The sequence below is a fragment of the Zalophus californianus genome, chromosome 1, assembly GCF_009762305.2.
Source record: "Zalophus californianus isolate mZalCal1 chromosome 1, mZalCal1.pri.v2, whole genome shotgun sequence".
NCBI classification, from domain to species: Eukaryota; Metazoa; Chordata; class Mammalia; order Carnivora; family Otariidae; genus Zalophus; species Zalophus californianus.
Window position 1 is genome coordinate 82,950,042 of NC_045595.1, and position 19,522 is coordinate 82,969,563.

General features: G+C 40.1%; 1 protein-coding gene across 1 annotated transcript in view; it reads right to left on the reverse strand.

The window, feature by feature from the left end:
- Window positions 1–14,165: 14,165 nt before the first annotated feature.
- KCNH8 (potassium voltage-gated channel subfamily H member 8) overlaps window positions 14,166–19,522 on the reverse strand; it is a 367,066-nt gene continuing 361,709 nt past the window's right edge. The window contains exon 16 of the mRNA XM_027585610.2: window positions 14,166–14,870. Coding sequence (XP_027441411.2) covers window positions 14,166–14,870 — 705 coding nt within the window. The remainder of the gene's footprint in view (window positions 14,871–19,522) is intronic.

Below are 19,522 nucleotides of genomic sequence, written 5' to 3' on the forward strand. Positions count from 1 at the left end.
AAATGATAGAACTAGAATTGGAACCCAGGAATGTCAAACTTCAAGATCCATGCCTTTTCTAAGGCATTCAAGGAGACGAGAGAGAATATTTGGTAAGGATAGTGAGATTCTGGGTTCCAAGACTCTAAGACCCTGGGGAAGAGATCAGAATGAACGTTTGAAAGCACAAAGCTGGAGGAGGGACCATATGACCCAGGAAGACACAAAGTTGGTATTAAGTACAGGATGTTAGTGTAGAAATAGATAGAACAGGGAGGTATGAGCACTATTCGTTTTGCAAATCTTGAAATTCACATTATATTTCCACAAACAGTCCAGAAGGAATGGTATTGAGAAGATGAATGATCCAGGAGATGAGCCCTAGAGACTGGATTCTATTCTTGGCTCTTCCACTTATATGTCATGTGACCTCTCTCTCTTCCTTATACATAAATGGGAGTTAATAATACTATAGTTATTGGGATAAGTTTGAGATAGAAGTTAGTAACAATCAGCATCAGATGGACAGTAGAACCATCTGCATGACACTTGAAAACCATGCAAGCCAATCAGTGTGGTCAAAGGGTTGTGAATTCAGAGAAGTAGCTACAGAAAGCAGAAACCTAATCAACTGTATTATAACTGGATGGTCTGAAAAAGAGCTGTGTAGAAGAAAGGGCAAAAATTACAAGTGCTCTCCTGTCCTGTCCAAAGGAGAAAACACTGTTTTTTAATATTTAGACTAAGAGCTGTTCAACTCTGGGAGAAAGAACTTTTTTTTTTTAATTTTATTTATTTATTTGACAGAGAGAGAGAGAGAGAGAGAGAGAGAGAGAGAGAGAGAGAGAGCAGGAACACAAGCAGGGGGAGTGGGAGAGGGAGAAGCAGGCTTCCTGCCAAGCAGGGACCCCAATGTGGGACTCGATCCCGGGACCCTGGGATCATGACCTGAGCCAAAGGCAGACACTTGACGACTGAGCCACCCAGGCGCCCTGGGAGAAAGAACCTTTAAGGCCAATGAATTCCTTTTTATCTTACATCATGCTCATCAAGCAACCAATGACCATGAATATTTGTTTTTTGTTTTTGGGGTTTTTTTTTTGTAGCTACTTTTATACTGAGAAGGAGGGTTAGGGCATCTGCTCAATTTAAGGGCATACTCCCCAATTCTTACTTTATGAGTTACCTATTGCTGGATAGCAAATTATCCTCAAACTTGTTGGCATAAAACAACGCATGCTTACTATATCATAATTAGCGTGAGTCAGGAATCTGAGCACAGATTTGCAGGGTCCTCCCTGCAGGGCCTCTTGTAAGGCTATAATCGAGATATAGGCTATAGAAACTTCAAGGCTCAGTGTGGGGTTCAACTGGGGCAGGATCAGCTTCATGCTCACTGTGTGGTTGTTGGTGAGATTCAGTTCTCTTTGGGTTGTTGGGCTGAAGGTCTCAGTTCCTTGCTGGGTGCTGGGTAGCAGCTACCCTCAGCTCCTTGCCTTGAGATGCTTTCCATCACAGTAATTGAGAAGAACCTGAGAGAGAAAATACCAGCAAGAGAGAAGTTACGGCCTTTTGTTACCTAAAAAATAGAAGGGATAGCATATCATTTTTACCATGTACTGTTTGTTAGAAGAAAGTCACTAGGTCCATCCCACACTCACAGGGAGGGGATCACACAAAGGCATGAACACCAGGAGAGAGGGAGCACTGAGAGCCATGTCAGAAGCTGCGTATCACACTTAGCTATCTACAAACTGCTGTAGCAAAGATAGGATTCAATCGTGATTACTGAAAACTAACGTGGATGACTTAGGAAAAATCTGAAGTCCCCTTTACTCTGTCAAATATCCTTTCTGCAAATGAAAAATTTAGCCACTTGTTTTTCAGTAAAGGAGCCATGGTAACTGATATTTATTAGGGCCATAAAAAAGCAACCACACTGAGGCCTTGTTCTTACTGTGGCCTCAGGAAACGGCTCTCTCTTTGAGCAGCCTACTTGTGAACAAGCCCATGTGAATAATGTAAACTGAGGTCCCTTGACATGTGCTTTCCAAAGTATATTTACACTCCACATGGGTCAATAACCTTGATATTTGGCAGAGGTCTCTGAGCAGATGATGGAAATATTTTACCTCACATTGAGGCCAACTCTCTTGTGTTGATATTTCAACTTAGAATATAGGGATGAATTGAGGGAAGAGAGGCAACGGTGAAGGATGGGGGGAAGGGAAGGAAAGAAGAGCAGAGACATTTTTTTTTAAGTATCAAGCTTTATAAATATAAGGGCTTGATTCTAAGGGAAAGCTCCAGTAGCAAACGTAAGGACGTGGGAGCCTCAGTTAAAAAAAAATTCATGCTTAACTCAGAATAGTTCAAGGGGGACAAGAGTCACATTAACTTGTATCTGCTTTAATGAGACACGAGGGAGAAAGGAGTCTGCCTGTCTGGAATGCTTGTGTGTGAATGCCTTGCAGTTTTGTTTCGGGTAGAGGAATAAAACCTTTCGTGTGTATTTCTGTTCTTTTTAACACTAGCAGCATCTGAACTATTGACTGGGGCAATTTGAAGATCTTAAGCCTAAAAAAAGATGCCATTTTCTCTGACTTCCATTTCTTAGAAAATAAGCATGGTGACGCTAAGTACTTAGGTTAGTGATTTGCTGGATAATTGATACTCTAATGTATACAAATTCTCACAAGGTCCTTCAAAGGAGCTATCTTAAGTTAATAATGATTAGGAAGATTGTATAGCATGTGCTGAGTGGAGATCCTGCCCATCTCTGGGTTCCAGATTGGAACACAGATGCTGCACTTTGTCAAATCCTGTTTACATCTCACCTTGGCTGCACAGTTGATGGGAAATCTGGAAGCACAAGAAGAGATCTTTTGGAGCAGCTGATTTAAATGTCATTTCAGTTATTTGCTTTGAGTTCTAAACGTGTCATGTGAAGCCTTATAATGACCAGTCTTTTATTAATTCTCCTGCAAACAATGGTCATTTTTGGGATTATAGGGTCTTTCAGTCACAATTTTGCAGCAGCCATCCTGTGTCGGGCTCTGTCCTGGTTGCTGTGTGGGGAATATAAATCGACCAAAAGATTGGCTGTCTTGGAACGCCTTATAACCCAAAGAAGCACACAGGTAATAGACAAGCATAAAACTGGAATATGAAGTAGAGCTAAGAGCAAGGATTTTGGAACCAATTAATTAGGTTTAAACCCTAGTTTAGCCACTTACTAGGAGTGTGGCTTTGCATGTATTAACTACTTTTATCTTCAGTTTTCTCAGCTATAAAATGAAGATAACAGCAGTGAGACCCTGATAGGATTATTGTTAGGAAAAAAATTAATTGATATACTATAAAACTCTGAGTTTAGTGCCTGTTACCCTGTAAGTTTCCATTAAATATTAGCTATTTTCGTGTCTTTCTGGTTTAGACTCCTTGTTCGACCTTGCCTTAATAGCCTCATCAATAAAATAAGCCTGATATCATAAGCTCTGACAATGTAACAGATCTATCAGGAGACTCAAATAAAAGCACTTACACTTTTAAGGGAAAACACAATGTATGTGTTTATTAATGAGATTTGTTTTTCAAGTTCAAGTTCAGGACAGGGTTAAGTTTGTGTTTGTAAATGTCCAGGAAGCTGTGAAGGAGCTCCAACAACACTGTGAGGTTGTGCCAAATGTGATCTTTGGAATATGAGAGGAGGGACTGTGCTTCCTATTTGTAGTGGAAAATTTCATAGTTTCTCAGCCTCTGCTTTCTTATTTGCGATAAAAGGATAATAAAGGACATATTATGGACTTGTGAATATTAAAAGACAGCACATATTTAATATACCTGGCACATAGCAGATAGTCAATACAAGTCATCTTATGTTGATATGAAAAGAAGAGGGAAAGGTGAAACATGGAAGGAAGACCATGGAAGAAGGGTATTGAACCCCAACATGGACACTCATTTACACAAACCCCAGTAACCCAACTCAAGTCTCCCCAGAGAGCAGACACACCAGGTGCATGTAGTGGGGCATACTCTCCAGTTCTGATAGATTTCACTTTGATTCACCTTATATCTACTGTCTCTTGCCCCAGCCCCAGAATTATGTTGTACACCAGAGTTAGGTTAAGTAACTGGCTAGAATCAGTCCTTGTGTCAGACAGAAGAGGGGATACAGTTCTCTCTGGTGGTTCTAGAAGCTGAGATTTTTTTTAGCTTTGAGAGTTGGTGCATGAACTACTTTGATATTTACGACCCAAGTTGTTTCTCAGTCTTGAGTAGACTGTCCCCGTCCATACTTTTATGAACTATCAATTTTAATTTTGGTCACATCTGAGTAGAATCCGAGTGACCTATGGAATTTTTTCCCTTAATCTTACTTCTCTCCCCTTTCCCCATGATTGGAGCATCTTAAACCAGAAAAGGTTTTAGAAGCCACTTGGTTCAATTCAACTCACCCTGTATACATTGCCTCCACAAAGGGCTTGACCAGTGGTCATCTAGACTCTTTGATCACTGTTACAATTTCCTTCAAAATGCCAATTGTTCTGCCATGGCCCTAATTCTCAAAAAAAAGGAGGATATATCCCCATTCATGGTTACTTCTTATCATTTGATTTTTGTGCCCATGAGTTATATTGTAGTCTTTTGAAGCTTCGTGAAGCAAGGAGGAGGAGGAAGAAAGAAGGATGCTCTGATCTAAGACAAATTATTTTTCTGTTTTTAAGAATTATGAGTGATTATGAACATCAATGGTAATTGAAAGGAAACAATAAATTAATAGCCAGAAGCATATTGATGGGTCAAGAGATTAATTTATTTAGTGGAAAGGTTAATTAATTGGATGAGTATGTGATAAAGACATCTCAAGGTGATATTTTAATTGACAGTCATATCATTGGTGAGGAGGATAAGAGAGAAAAGTGTTATGTTAGAGAATTTCAACTCTGTTTCTGATTACACTCTCTCTGACTCTGCACTAATAAGGGTAGAGAATGAGATGTGGTTTCCTGAAGGTTCTTGAGAGGAGATGGCAAGGACATATCAGCTGCCTAGCAGATGCTCATTCACTGTGTACCCCAGCCATTATCTTCTCTTTCTCTGCTGCTTATCAAAATTTGCAGAAAAAAAAGATATGCCAGAATCCTTCTATTACATGTATTTAAATGGACATGTTGCACTTGTCATTAATTGTAGAAGAAAGACTTGGTCCCCATTAAAGGAATTTCAGGTGATGAAAGGAGAGGTATATGGACACAGGAGTCAATTTACAATTCTTACACAGAAGACAAACCCTGTTAAGGTCATATGCTAAAGATTTCTTAGAAAAAAAACAATAAATCAGTAGCATCAGTGAAAAACATGGCTTTACCATAAACAGTAATTCTGAGGATGTTTTTGAATAAAAACACTCATTTAAAAATATTATCAAAAAGAACTTTATATTTTAAAAAGTAATCTTAATACATGTTATTTCATTTACTTCATTTGGAATGCTATTATGTGAATAACATTATTTTGTGTCAGATTATTGCGTTTCACCTCAAAATCCATCTGTTACTGACCTACTTCATTGCCATTATAGATGCTGGGCTGTGTCTTATAAATATTTCCCTTGCCAGTGAGTGTGTTAGAAAGACACTGCGGAAGAGAGGGGATTCTGGTTTCTGGGTTCTGCTTCTTGGTTGGCTCCTGTGGTACATGATGACCAGTATTGAGCTGGACACTTAGTGAAGCTTACTTTTGGCTTGGCAATTCTGGCACCAGCCTTGGTCCACCTGGACCCAGCAAGGGCTTCCTGTTTGCCCTGCTTGCATTTTCCTGCCCTCCAACCACAGTCCAGGGACCATGGACTTTTTTGAACCAGGAAACCAGATAAAAACCCTGCTGCCATTCAGTGTGCCATGTCTACAACTCAAACAAAGTCTAGATTCTAGCTTTGGAGTCCCTTTTCCCAAATTTGTTCCTCTTGGGGACTCTCTTTCCACTGTAGGGTATTCTTCAGCATTCTCTTTCATCTCTTCTTTGGAGGTAATCCTCCATAAATAATAATTCTTTATATCAAGTGTTTTCTGTTCTAATTACTGTGTGGTTTCTGTCTTTGCCTGGACCTGATATATACCTCAGGTAGCAGATGCTTCTGGTGCTCTGCCCATCTCTGCTGTGCACACACCATTCCACTCCTTGCCCAAGGCATTCTTCTGCAAGCATCTGTGACTCTCTGCTAAGGCTTTGACTTTGCCTTTGCATGGGGCAGGCCAGGCATGCTAAGGAGTTTACATCTTTGGGAGCAGCCCTCAGCCATTAACAGATGGGGATCTGGGAATGAATACACCAGCTTCTTCCTCCTCAAGTGCAGCAACTCATGGTCATATTCTACAAAGTCTTCCAGAGCAACTTGGGGCTTTTGAGCCTCAGTCGCTCACAGTGATTGTCTGCTCAATAACACATTTTTTATGGGCTTCCTTCCCCTCCTTGTCTCATTTCCCCATTCCCCCACCACTGTTCCCTGAAGTCATCCCCCAAATAAACTATTTCACTACAATTTTTATCTCAGGATATGTTTCTAGGTGAACTCAATTCATGCCATTTCAGAGATGAAGGAATGAAGAGGAGGAGAATGTAATTGTTTTGTCTGAAGTCAAATAGTTGAGTAGTGGAGTTAAAAACTCAGTTCACTCAGCCCAAGTCATTATTTACATTTACTTCAACAAATATCTCTATAAAGATAATTTTAACCACATATTAAATTCAGACCTATTAGTCTAGTCTAAATACATAAATCCTAGATTATAGGTGCCTCACATCTACAAATGTGACCAAAACAGAATACGATTGCTCTTATGGCTTACATACACAGCTGTTTCTGTGTTGAAATATAAAGCCCTGATTTCTAAACACAAAAACTATCTGTAATTAAAACTAGGAAAAAACATTAGACTGGTTTTTCTTGGGATACATTGTCTGTACTCTTGGGGGAGAAGTTCCTCTCTCAGACCATGGTTCACTAATCTTATAATTTTGACTTGCTGTTATAACCGATACCATTCTTTTACCAAGCTAGGCCTTGTAAAACTGAGATGCACCAATTCCATCTTAAGAATAAAAATTTTCACAAGGATATCATTAGGCTAAACTGTAGAAATAGAAAAGATAGCAATGTAAGGAGCCTATTCTAATTAGAAAGTGACATGTTCACCTATTAGAATGGTTTTAAAACATAGAGGGATATTTGAAATAGATAGAAAATGATGAGTCTCCTGGAAGAAGGTCAATATTGATGTACTTTTTATTAAACATCTAATATACAATAATATATCATTATATATTATATATATTAAATAATATATATTCAAATTCCTTTCCACTTATGACCTGCTTTATCCCATTGGGTTCCTTTGCTCTCTAGACTAGAGCAGTAGTCTCAAACTTTAGCAGGCATCAGAATCATCACAGGGGGCTCACCCTCAGTTTCTGATTCTGTAGGTCTGGGGTGGGGCCTGAGAATTCATATTTCTAACTAGTTCCTGGTAATGCTGATGCTGCTGGTCAAGGCACCACATTTTGAGAACCACTATTCTAGAGCAGTGTTTTTTCAACCCTGTGTGCATACTGGAGTTACTTGGGGAGTTTTAAACATTACTTGTACTTGGGTCCCACTCAAACTAAATCAGAATCTTTGAGGTCAGGACCAGGAATCTGGTTTATGATAGCTTCCCTGGTGATTCTAGTGGGTAGCAAGTCAAGAATCAATGTCTATCCAAGTGTTTCTACAAAACCATAATATGTACACCTGAGGCTCTTGATAAAATGCAGACTCTGATTCAGTAGCTCTGTGTTGGGGTCTAGGATTTTGCATTTTTAATAAGCTCCCAGATGAAGCTGTGCTGTTCCAGGGACCATACTTTGAGGACCAAGAGTCAGAAATGCTGCTCTTTTCTGTAGATATGGTTTTTCTGTAAGTTAACCAGAGATATACTAAATAATTCAGGTCTAGGGCTCAAATATTTTTGGGTACTAGAAGCTGGAGATGACAATTTGATTATGTTCTACAGGTCCTTGGACTACAGAAGGGGCTCTCATGACTCATTTTGGGCATTGGGTTACCATGGCAACTTTCAGAAATCTGCTTTTCAACCTGGGGGCTCCAGAACATCACTGCCAATCACAGCAAGAGACCTCAAAGACATTAGAGAGTGTTAGCCATGTGGCTGCAGCCACTCAGAGGGCTCTGTGTTCCCTGAGATATGCCTGAGTTTGAGCCCCTTCCTCAGCAGCAGTTAACACTGACCTCCGTGCTGAGTTCAGAAATAATTCTCCCTCAGGACAGATAAACCATAGTGAAGAATGAACTGCCAGCTGGAGTTCAGGAGCCTTAGTAGTGGTAGAAAATTTACCATTGAAAGCAAGAGTACCAAAGGGGTAGAGTACTCACTATTTACCCCAGAGGTAATTCTTAAATAAGAATGGTCCCTTCAGGTTAGTGTATTGGTTTCTTACAAAAACAAACAGCATGGACACACTTTTAAGTTCAATTCCTCCCATTTTATTCTCTGTTGTACTCAAATATATCACATATATATGTTCTATTTTTACCAAGCCAACTGAAAAAACAAAGACAAAAAAAAAAAAAACAACCCAAAACAGAGCCTTAAATTCAGTATTAAATTCCACGCCATTCCCAGCTTCTTATCTCCATAGGGGAAAAATCTAAGGCAGAAGGAAATAGTCTGAGGAGGCATAGTTTTGCCCATAGGAAGCATTTTGCCCACCCAGCTGTGTTTTCTAGAATATATATTTTATTTAATTCCCTTGAACAACAGGTGCAGATGTGCTGGTCTCTGCCTCACTGGGCTGTCCTCATGTCTTTTGGGAGCTCTTTATTCGGGACTCTGTTGAATTTCACAACCCCAAGGAACAGATTCTTTCAGGACACAAGCTGCAGGGAGTGACATTTAGCTTATTCCCTCTGGTGGGACCTACTCTCTCTATGGGATAACGAGGGGAAACTTTGAAGGCATCCGTGTGAAGTGGCAGACATTTCCTCATCTCTGTTTCCAGCTAGAGGAGCTATGGGCAACAGGGCAAGGCCCCTTGCCACAGGGAACATTCTGAGGCTTTTGGCTGACCGTGCTCAGGTCTTCTGTGTCCCAGGTAGTGGGCGTGACATATATATATGTCTGATTTCTGAGGCAACAGCAAATTTCTGTAGAGAAATTTTTATGGGCAAAAAAAAAAAGATACATGTTTATAAAACATGTTCATGTTAGTGAATAAATTTGCTGGATCTTTCTGTAATTATAAAGAGTTTAAAATAAAGTTTTGAGGACTAAAATTTGGATAGAGATCCAGAAGCCACACAGGTTGGGCCTAAGATGGTTAGGAACAAAGATGGCATATTTTTTCCCTGGTGCTTCCCCCATAACTTTTTAAAAAGATAAATGTTGACTTGATTGGTAATACAGGTAAGGAATAGATTGCAGGTGACACAGTGTAAAATCTAGATTGTGGCCTCTGTACAGAAAATGTCAAAGGGGGCTCTTTTTTCAGAAGTTAGCCCGGGACTCTCAGGGGAGGGGAAGAAGGAGGGAGGAGAGAGAAGGGAGAGGGAAAGAGGAAGCTGGGGAAGAGGTGGGGGAAGGAGGGGTAGAGGACCGAGGAAGGGAAGGGGGAGGGAGATGAGAGGGAGCAGAGGAAGTAGGAGAGCCAGGGGAGACCAACTGACATTTGCTTGGCATTCACTATATGTCAGGCGGTGTGCTTTCACATAAATTACTTCATTGACTCTTCACAAAGACTCTGCAAGTTAGATATATTTTAATATTTGATTTTTAGATGAAGAAATGGGGGCTCAGAAGTGTAAAATAACTTGTCTGAGGTCACAGAATAAGGAAAAATGGTTTGAAGCAAACACTCATTTTTGTCCCTCCAAAACTCCTCCCCCTTTCTCAACATTGTATTTATTTGGAGTGTGTGCCTTTGGATAAACTGAAAGAAGTAGGCAAAGGAAAAGCCATTTGGAACAGTCTTTCATTGAAACTGCACAGGTTCTGAGGCTGTTTTCAGTGGTGATGGTGGTGTAAGGGGAGACTACATTTGGAGCATTACAGAATTCTATAGTAAAAGTGATGTCTTATAAGGGCGACGTTACACTTCACGAGAAGAAGCAGCCGTAGCAAGAACTATTTGGAGCAAGCTATGTTCACTGCTCTGGATAAAATCATAATCTTGACATGAGCAGTTCCATTTCACACAGGGACCATCCATAGCAACTGTCATTTTATAACCAAGTGGTTGGCTTGCTTCACATCCAAATATGATTCCTCCTTATCCAGGAAGAACTGACCAGTTTATAAAGCTTCAAAAGGCATTTTCACTTTTTTTCTTCCTACTAGAAAATCCAAATAAAACAGGAGAACAAAGACCTACAACAAATCAAGAGGAACCAGTACATGACACATAGTAGGCACTCAGCCATTACTAGTTGAAGTAATGAATGAATGTTCAAAGCGCTCTTGAAGAAAGCGATCAATTAATTTCCTGAAAAAAAATCATTGATGTATTAGGAATGCTATGGAAATCGTATTGTACATAATTGTCAGTTTCAATTGGTTTGATTCTAGTTGGTTCGCCTCCCATAGAACCGACTCCTCATTATCTAAGAGATGATTACATGGCTTAGGGTAATGTTTCTGGAGTTTGCTTCCTGGAACATCTATATCAGAATCACTTGGGACCCAGCCCATATCTTAGGGATCAGGTCCCTAAAATCTCTATTTTATTAAGATCCCCTGGAAATACGTCATTTGAGTGAAAGTTTGAAACTACTGATATAAGGGTTGAACAGGAGTCTCTTATACGATCATAGACTCAGGCCTATCTTTAACAGAATGCAGATGCTAGTCCACCTATGTATACATTAGCTAGGACTCAGTCTTGTACTACTATAGATTCCAGACCAATATTTCCCAATATTTAGTGTATATAAGTCACCCAGGGAGTTTACTAAGTGGGAGATTTCCAGGCCCCACCCAAAGGCACTTGGTTGAAGCCAGATCTAAAGTTTAAACAAGTACCCCATGTGATTCTGATACATGAATGCTGCTAACCTCACACCCAAAACAGAGCCCTTCTGGAAAACAGTATTCCTGTTGCATAGTTATGCAACTCTGAAAGGACATTTTGTTAGTGATTTTACCACCTCTCCAGGCAATGAACTCCATTTATAAGTGGCTTTTATCACCAGAAATTTCTTACATTGAATTAAAATAACGTCCTGTTAATCTGTCTGTCTGGTTCTCTTAATTAGAGCTACACAGAAGTCCCCAGCATTGTTTTTAAGAAAATATACTTGACCGAGAAAATAAGTGCTTTTCTTTCCTCTGGATCCCTGTTTTGCTTCTTCAGCAGAGTGTGTAGGTAAGGAAAATGTAGAGATCTAAACATGCATCCCTGATAAGAAGAGAAGGGCTTCTGCTACTTATATTGCAATAATGTTTAGAAAATCAAATATCTAGAAAAACTTGGAATTCTCATTTCCTGGAATAATATCATAACACACATAAACAAACAAAGCAAACATGTCATTTTGAGCTGCCCAGGATATGGGGGAGTTCTGTTGATCAGAATAATGTTGATGAGGGAAAAGGTGAATAAGGAGCAGTTTAGGACTGATTCAGATGTGGCAGGTGCCTTCCTCTAAGAAATCAATGGAAGCCCTCCTTTGTTGAGGGTGCTCATTCATTTTTGTCCAGCTGCAGATCTCTGAGGGCAGGCATCTGATTCTTATGCCAACTACAGTCATCCGCTAGGAGTAGATACAGAGAAGGGGCACTGGCTGGAAAAATATGGGCATGTGTCCAGGCATTTCACTGGGGCTTCCTCAAATCCTCACAGTTTAACTAATTTGTCCCATGTGTATGCTTCCTTAAAAAAATATTTTATTTTATTCTATTCACATATTTCAAAAGGAAGTAATTACTAGTAAAGTTTTAAAAGACAACAAGAATGGATCTGGACATGAAGGGAAGGGTACTCAGAGTGGCCATGGAGATATTGGATTTATCATTTAAAACAATGTGACTTGGCAAGTTAAAACAAAGTCCATGGCCCAGTTATTCATTTACAAAATGGGGATAATAGTAAGTCACTTTTAGCATTGTTTGGCAATTATATGAGGAAATATAACATGTGTTAATTTCTAAACATCTGTTGGTACATAGTCGCTACTCAAAAAACAGAATGTCAGTCATTATTGTTAACATCAGTAATAGTAGTGCTAGTTTGCCAGAATATTCACGCACTAACACCAATTAGTTCTCTTTGAAGGGTACTAAAAATGATTATATAGGTCAGGATGAGCAAAAGGAAGAATGAATACAAACATAAATACACTAAATCTAGAAAGTTGCCTTTGCCTCAGTTTTCCCATTCACTTAGGTAAGGAGAGATTGAATTTTGGAGGTGGAGAAGGAGAATGAATTGTCTTGAGTAACTTGCCTGATAAACATGTACTGTTTCCTTTTTTCTCACAGATTTCTTCCTACTGCTTTAGCCAATTTTAGGGTACAAGATTCACACATCAGAGGTTTTGGTTTGTTTAGATGTTTTTAATGATACAATTCTCAGTTTATTCTTTCTGATGCAAACTAAGAACAGGGGGACACCAGAATGTAAATGTGATGTTTTCTAAGAATGTCTGGAATGATTGGGCCCTAAGTGTTCTTAAACGTCAAATAAAAGTTGAGTGAAGGTGTTTAAATCATTTCCAAGCCAGCATCTGAATTTGCATGTTGGCTGAGACGCAGGGAACATTATAGGTTCTAGACCATCTCCAGCATCCAAGCTGTGTAATCTCTGGGACTTTTTATCTCTTTGCAAAATGAGAATGAAAACACCTGCGCTGCATAACTTACAGCATTGTTGAGAGATTTACAGAAAAAAATGAAAATGCTGATCCAGTGTAAGCTGGCCTCAATCTCACAAGTCATTGCTCAGGAGTCTTGGCTCCATTTTGGAATTTGCACTGGTCTACAACCTCTTCTGCAGGAATAGCACAGGGGAAGGATAGAGCCAAGGTTCTCTCCCTCATTTTGAGGTCAAAATGGCTTAAAGTAGTTGTGCTCTCATATCCCACAGACCAGTTTTGGGTTCCTGAACAACAAAGTGTGGTGCCTGGAGGAGAGACATTTATGGTAGACGTTACACTGCTAGTAGGGGCAGCCTTATTCAGGTCGTTGGTGTGAATCAGGAGAGCCTAACTGGGTGAAGCCCTCCCTACCACCATGCCAGAGCCCACATACTTGATACTCCGTCCATATTCTTATTTCATTAGTAAAATATGACTTCACTGTTCTTTTGTAATCCAGAAGCTTGAGGATACATTTGTTGCAAACCGCATGCAGATAAAAGGGGGATTCATTTTGAAACTACATCCTCTTAATAATAAATAACTTTTGATCTACTAGACATAACAGTAGTGCATTTCTTGTTAAAACGGCAAGCTTTTTCTTTTTTACCAAAATGAAAAGAAAACATTCATTTCTTTATAAATATTTTAAATAGTTTAAATACATATTTCATACCAAGGATATAAAAATAGCCTCTCTTTTTTTTTGATAAATAAAGACATGTTCATTTACATGGCAAATAACGTGCAAGAGCTAACCACTGGCCATCAGCTCTATTTGACTGATTGTCTAGGAGATGACATGCAGTGATAATTGTCCCTTTGCCTTCACAAAAAGAAAAATAGATCAGCAGGAGCTGTGCACTCCTGAGGCCAACAATGCTGTGGATATTGTTCAGGAATGACCAACAGGCACTCAGGAAAAACCTTTGCTGCACTTCACAAAAGTCACCGAGGACAAAATGAATCCACAAATTCTTTGTCTGGGACTTCTAGCTGCTCAGACCCTCAGGGTCTTTGGACTTTTAAAAAGTCTGTCAAACAGACCAGTAAGTGAATACCTGTATAGGAAACTGTTTCTGCTGTGTTTCTTAGGATCTAGCAAGTGTTTGCTACAGTATGGACTTGGTTCTGCCTTTGGCTGGCTCCTCACGCACTCGCCTGCAGGACTCCCAGCTCTGCCCCGTCTTCACACCTGCCCGAGGCAAAAAAGGCAAACTGAAGCTGTCATGCAGTGGTGGGTTTGAAACTGGCAGCCGCTGCACGTGCGTGAATATCATAAGTTTATGGCTTTATTATCTTTCATTTCTTCTGTGCTTGTGACGATTTCCAGTGGAAAGTTCTCCAAAGGTTCCATAGACATCGATGCCGCTCCTTCCCTGTCCCAAGATCCTGGCAAGTTTTCCAAACTGAAGGAACTCGTGGCTCCTTGGCTGAGGCTGCCCTCCTCTGATCTGCTTGGGAGAACCAGGTGCAAAGACGTTTCCGAGGAGGAGCAGACAGAGGACGAGAGAGTCGCTGAAATGGACTGCAGAGGTGTCAGTGTAGAATCTGAATGTGGAGAGATGCACCTTAAAAATTGCAGATGACCTTCTTGGACAACCTGATAGTGGGCAGGTGAATAATCAAGGTTTGGAGAATGATAAAGTTCACTGTCTGCTGGATTTTGCTCGTGAGCTCCAGTTCGCTGGGGGCTGCTCCCCACAGAGGAGGGATCAACACTCCAAATGTCTGAGGTGACATTACCATGACAGAGTTGTGCTTGAGTATAAGCAGCTCCACCTGCTTGCAAGTGTAGGCAAGGTTGGTGCGTACTCCAGGTCATCCTGGTCTGTAAGCTGTCCCTGGAGGGACACACAGATGTGGTGTGCAGAGAGCAGAACCGTGACGACTGCTGGGGCGACAGAACATTTTCTAGAAGTCGCATCACATTCCTCATGTCTTTACCTAACTGAGAGACCTCCTGAGTCAATGTCGTTACCTGTGTGGATAAAGCAAAGCAGAAGACAATAGTCAGAGGTGCATGGCACTGATTTCAGAGCAGTGAGGCAGGGAAACGAGATTTCTCAGCAAGAAGGTCTGAAAGGCTGCTCCGCGTCCAACTCCAGCCAAATCCAAGGGGTGAATGGAGAAGTTGGCACCTGATATAAGGCCATCCTTATTCTGAGGGAACCTAGAGATACATTCATAGTCTGGCATTCTTAATCAGTAACTCTGACGTTCTTGAACAAAATTAAGAGACGGGGGTCAATTATCTCTTGTATCTCTTAAATACAGGCAGTATCATTTACTTCCCCTGAGTTAGTGGATTACACAGTGGTGCACACAAATCTTCCTGGACACCTCAAAAGCCAGTATGGAGTGGTGGGTGTTGTATGTAAAGCACTCAGCACACCATCTGTCCAGAGTAGATAGTAAATGATAGCTCTCACTTTTGTCATTTCTGGCCGAGATCCATGCTTATCGTAGGCTCAGGGGCAAACTGGCCTTCAGCGGTGATGAAGGTGGTAAGCAAGAACCCACACCAGGTTTGTGAGGAAGGGAGTTTGCAGAAGGAGGGAAAATAGCAAAATAAGAGAAACCTGCTAGGCAGGTAGGTGCAGATCAGCATGGTAGAGAGCCTGGGGATGTTGCAGTTGATCAGTGAACCTGGAACCTTGTGGGGTTATAACCCAGATTGTGTGATATGTGCTTTATTCACTTTTCTATGTAAGTCATTTAGCTTTTGTGAGATTTTCCAAGTAGACACAACTCTCAAACACCTAAGAACCCCTGAAGAGTCTTCATTGTTCGTTTTACATAAAACCAATAATAAAATTTGCCAGAGGAATTGTTTTCTTACCAACCGTATCACTTTTTTTAACCATGGAAGACCACCAGAAGATTGAATCTAGCTTTTCTGGAGTGTTTACATTCTTCAAAGTGGGGAAACCCTGTATTTCGGAAAGCAGGATACAAATATGTATTTTCTAAACTTTGGTGAGATTTGTAACACTAACACAATGTTGTAATACTTTGCCTTCAGCTGCTGCAAGACTGTATTTTATAAAGGACCTTCTATGACTTGAGTTTACTATCATGAATTGAAAAACTCCAACATAAGCAGCTGAACCTGTTGACTATCCTCAAAAAAACTAAAACAACAGGCAGTTCCACTTCAGTGATGCCAGATCCAAGATTGCTGTTTTGGACAAACTTTTTTCAACCTTGACGTATACATTCCTAATTCCTCCAGCAGCTTAATTCATTCCACTTCCGGCGAGTGCGTTCTGAAACTAATTCTCCCTGGCAGGCCCATCAGGAGGTAGTGCCGCTTGAATCAGGCATTTAAAAAAGGCCAGAAGGAGGTTTTTCCATGGGTCAGGCAACCAACTGGTAACACCTGTCTTGAAATTGCCAGGCCAAAAGTATTTCTGCCTTGCTGCTAGCATGGAACTCGAGTTACTCAATTGAACACTTGTCCGGGCTTTTCAGCAGATCTGAAACTTCTGGCGATAAAAATATACCTCCGAGCCTCACGTTTAAGAAGCAAAACAGTGAATCTGAGAAAGATGCTATGTGTTTTGAAATTTTCACTGCAGGTTTTCTAATTTCATGACCTGCCAAAGCCTCAATTTTTTTTTTTTTTTAGATTTTATTTATTTATTTGTCACAGAGAGTACAAGCAGGGGGAATAGGCAGAGGGAGAAGCAGGCTCCCTGCTGAGCAAGGATGCCGATGGCAGGACTCGATCCCAGGACCCTGGGATCATGACCTGAGCTGAAGGCAGATACTTAACCAACTGACCCACCCAGGCGTCCCTGCCAAGCCTCAATTTTAAAGTGCATGGCTCACATTTAAATCAAGATCTGGATCTTGGCACTGCAGACATACACCCATGGGCTCCATCTTGAATTGATAAGCTCTTCTATCAAGATTTCAGAAGAGAAGGCTGACACTAAATGAGGTATCTGAAGGGATATATTGACCACCCATTTCTGTGGACTGTCTAAGCTTCATTCCTGTATCAAATTGACCAGGGGTACATTAACTCCCGGTAAAATGCTTTCAATAGGCCTTTTATTAGTATTGAAGAAAAACAGTCTTTAAGGAACCATTTGCATTTTAGGCACATCAACAATTATGTTATTCAATAAATCTTTGAGTAAATTTATAATACAATATGCTTTCAGGTACCTTTTTCTCTATTGGATCTATAAACAGTGCTAAGATAGGCAGGGATACATTATTATTTCCCCACCTGTAAAATGGGGACACTAAGGCCCCAGGTTAAATGACATTTTTAAGATCGCTTATTTCATGAAGGACAGTCTTTGGCCTGGAATTCAGGCCTTCTAAGTTTGGTGCTCTTTCTGTTATAGTATATTATCACATGGGAAAGGAGATATTGCTTAAGAGTTGAGAGATCTTTGCTAATGTGGTCAGAATTTGTGAAGGGCCCAAATGACACAAAAAGGTAGCTTCACGTGTAGAATCTATCTGAAATATTAATTCAACATCAAGCAAGTAAATACCATCATCTCTAAGTCAGAAACCAATTAAGCACAGCAAAATCTCCTCATATCAAATTACACAAATAAAACAACAAAAACAGTGTGCAGCAAGAGGAATTTGGAGCCAGACAATATGTCAACATACATATTTCTGATGAACTATTGTTTCTAGACTTCAAAATAAACAGGTATTTTTCCACAGGTGAAACACCATTTTATGGCCACATCCTTGACATCAAACTTTTACCGTGCATTTGTCCAACTTGGAGTTCATGAACTTTGAATGGGAATCCAGAGTCTTGACTGGCTGCCGGAATGTAAACAAGCATTAACATCTCCAGAAAACAAAATCACTATATCGGCATGAACTAAAAGCTGCAAGGAATCCAAGGAAATAGAGCTTTCTTTAGCTCTGAAGGGTAATGATCAATATATATCAGGGAAGAATTCTGTCACTGTATGAGGACACACCCTTGCACCTTATTAAAGATACATGAGAGAATTAATCCCTGTTGGGTAAGGGCTCTCTCCCTTCACAAGGTCAAAGGCGACTGTCACAAGGAAAGATGGCATCTACTGGAGGTGGATATTCTGGTGACACCGAAGGTGACAACATACTGCCACAGAAAGTTCTACGCTTTTGCTTACTGCTTTCTGCTGGGCTTGCTAACAGAATTCATTCTAAAACAGGGAAGACCTTATTTTTAATCAAATGTGGAAAGCAAAGAATGCAGTCTCTACTTTCCAAGGGTGGTGAGGCTTAATGCCTTTTTTATAGCATGCTAAGAAGATGTGCATTTGCTAAAAAAAGTTGTTGGGGCTACTTTGTGAACAAAACTCCACCCATTTAAGGAGATATGCCTCCAAAATACAACTTAAAATCAGGGTACTACAGAAATAGGTCAGTAAAAACAAACAAAAAAATCATTCAGATCAAATGAACCAAAGTTTTCCCACTTACCTCAACACCTGATTATATTCTTTAAATGTCTTCTGCTACTCATATTAGAAGACACAACCTCTTTTTGAGTGGGTATTACTAAGCCCTTCACAAGCCCCATCTCATTTTTTTCTTTTCTTTTCTTTTTTTTTTTGACCCTGAGATCAAGACCTGAGCCGAGATCAAGAGTCAGACGCTTAACCAACCGAGCCACCCAGATGCTCCCCCCATCACATTTTTTAGTGATATCTATTTACTGACTCCCATATCTCATGACTATATTCTGAGTGCCAAGTAACAAACTTAACTAAATTATTCAGAGTTGTTTTATCAGTTGAAATTTGGTAAACCTTTTTGCATCCCTGGTTGCTATCCTCACTGGCTATTTTAGATGTGGCCTTCTGATTATTTCTACTTATAAAGATAAAATAGATAAATAAACCATAACTTAATACACATTTTCTCTTCCTTGTGTATTAAGTTATATTTCCTTTATCCATTTTTTTCCTCTCCTTCCTCTTCCTTCTCCCAATTTTTCTGTGAATAAGAACCCATCAGTCTGGGATTTAAAACTGTTGGCCAAACCAGTTCACCATCACCATCTGCAGAGCCATTTCTTCACATCCAAGATTTCTCTATCCCTTCCAAAGTCCCAACTGCTAGAAAGAAGTGTTGAAAACACCATCTGTCCTTCCAAGTGGTTCAGTTTTCTATCCAAAACTTTGGAGCATCTAAAGATTCTTCCCTCCGCTGTTCTCCCAGTAACATGTATTTTACCACACAAATCCTTAGGTGTTTAGCAGGTTTGGGGCAGTGCATTTGGTCTTGTTGAGCAGCACCTTCTGTCATAAATAGAAACACCCATGCAACAATAGACTGGTCAGTTATCCATGATAATCCACACAGTGGTCTTTCCATACCTCTAAAAAGGAACTCACTAATTGCCACAATTCTTCTATTTTGGCTATCTGTAGGTTTGCTCAGAACTTCTGTTGGCTTAGAATTAAGCATTCTTGCCTACATTTCCAGAGTATCCTGGTTTTCTTCTCTTATGTTTAATTTGCTCCACTGATGTGATGTTACTTCTCGCCCTCCTCTCAATCATATGTCCACAGATGCTTTGTTGTGAGGATTAAATAATATAATGGATGTTAAAATTTGGTCCCCATACTACTGATACTTTGTCAGGATCCCAGTATC